A 1,892-nucleotide genomic window follows, 5' to 3' on the forward strand; every position below is an offset into this window, starting at 1 on the left:
TTTTTTTTTCAGAAATACTGCACATTTACATTTTTCTCCTAAATAAATTCTGGTAAATCACATTTCTGGTAAATACTCCTTTAAAAAGTGTTTTTTGATTATAATTTTGTTATTAGTAGACTAGAACACGTGGATATGTTGTCATTCTTACACTATAATACTGAACTTTGATTTCAGTGATTTGGACTATGAGATGGACACTTGCTTCTTGCACTCTATGTTGCACTTTACTTTTGCTTTAAAAAAAGGATTTCATAGAAAAGGTTTAATAAAATATTCTTAAGTAAAATTGTTGATTTTCGTGGGAAATTAATCGTTTAGATTAATCGATAAATTAGTCGATAGATTAATCGAAATAAAAATAGTCGTTAGTGGCAGCCCTAGTTCAGTCTCATCTGCTTCTTTTTTGACTGCAAAACAAGGGGTCGGGCCAACATTGCCACCTTGTGGACAAACTAATTAGCGCAAAAAAGATTCAAGGCACATCTGTCTGTGTGCGTACTATGCCGAAGATTAAATTTACGTCACGCACTAATGATGCAAGTATATGATTGGCTTGAGTATGTTCAATTAGAATACGCACTTAAAATGTGTCGCCCAAATATTCTGTTAACATTTGCGTAGATCATGTTTCTAGTCTACGACAAGGGGCTTTTCCCTCCAGAGTTATAATTGTCACATTTGCTCCAAAACCAAATTTCTGATTTACTGCTCTGCGCAGATGGACTTGCTATAATCCCAGGACATAATTTCAGGTTAACGTTTGGTCTGGCATTCCAGCGTCTCTCTCTGGTTTCTCTTCCTCCCAGGCGTTACGACCGTAACCCTTGCATCCAAGGAGACAACGCCTGTTTCCAGGCCCCGGTCTCCATTAACTTCCACTTCATGTCCGTGGTGTCCAATATGTCCACGCCCACCATCCTCTTCCGGTTGTCCGCGGCTCGCATCCTGGGCGACACGCTGCGCTTCGGCCTGCTGGGGAACCGGGGAGTCCAGCACTTCAGCGTCCAGCGCTCGGGCAGACTGACGGGGCAGCTGGTGCTGGTGAACTCTCTTTAGGGTCCCGCCACGCTAGAGCTCGATATAGAAATGAGCGAGATGGAAAGAAGGGTGCTGCTCGGGCGATACGTCACAAAAGTCACTCTCTTTGTGTCGCCGTATAACTTCTGAGAAGCAGGAGACAGACGATGGACTGATATTGGGAAATCATTTACAGGCGAGACATTGGGGAATGGGCCTGTGGAGGCGAGATAGGAGCGCTATTATACTATTTCTGAGGTGCCAATTTACGAGGACAAAAGAAAACTTGCGTATGGTCAGAGTAATTTGGTTCCTCAGAATGAGGAAAAAAAACATTAATTTCTTCCATTCGGACTAAAATATTTATGCAGTGTTGTAGTTATTAACAGTATGACATGTAATTCTTTTAAACCATTTAAAATAATGGAAAGACATTCTGGAACAAATAAGGATGTCAAAGACAATAAAAAAAAAAAATATATATTTTTTAATTTAGTGTGAAATTTAATGTCAGCTTTTTTAAATTAAGCCCATTTTCAAGAAAAGATTAAATGTAATGACTTTAAAAATGTCATTTGGTGTAATTATCAAGTAAAAGGTAATACAATTCTTTATACTTTAAATACATTATTTTCAAAAAGTTCTTAAAAACATCAAGTCAAAAAGTAAAAAAGAATTATTGAAACAACTGTATGCAAGTTATTTTTACCTTGAAATATCAGTTTCACAATATTTCTGATGGTACACTGACTTCTTGAACGTTGAATGGTTATTGTCTGTTCTGGGACTATGTAAGTGAGTACGAAATTTCCACAAAAGCGTGGATTGTTTACGGCAGCAACAAATGCACCGCTGCGATAATGTTTCAAATA

General features: G+C 38.1%; 1 protein-coding gene across 1 annotated transcript in view; it reads left to right on the forward strand.

The window, feature by feature from the left end:
- Positions 1 to 1,254, forward strand: part of LOC107754980 (fibulin-7-like) — an 18,187-nt gene extending 16,933 nt beyond the window's left edge. The window contains exon 7 of the mRNA XM_016571627.1: positions 810 to 1,254. Coding sequence (XP_016427113.1) covers positions 810 to 1,059 — 250 coding nt within the window. The 3' untranslated portion in view covers positions 1,060 to 1,254. The remainder of the gene's footprint in view (positions 1 to 809) is intronic.
- The last annotated feature ends 638 nt before the right edge of the window (positions 1,255 to 1,892 follow it).

Source organism: Sinocyclocheilus rhinocerous, unplaced genomic scaffold (genome assembly GCF_001515625.1).
Source record: "Sinocyclocheilus rhinocerous isolate Xijiao unplaced genomic scaffold, SAMN03320098_v1.1 scaffold3125, whole genome shotgun sequence".
NCBI lineage: Eukaryota > Metazoa > Chordata > Actinopteri > Cypriniformes > Cyprinidae > Sinocyclocheilus > Sinocyclocheilus rhinocerous.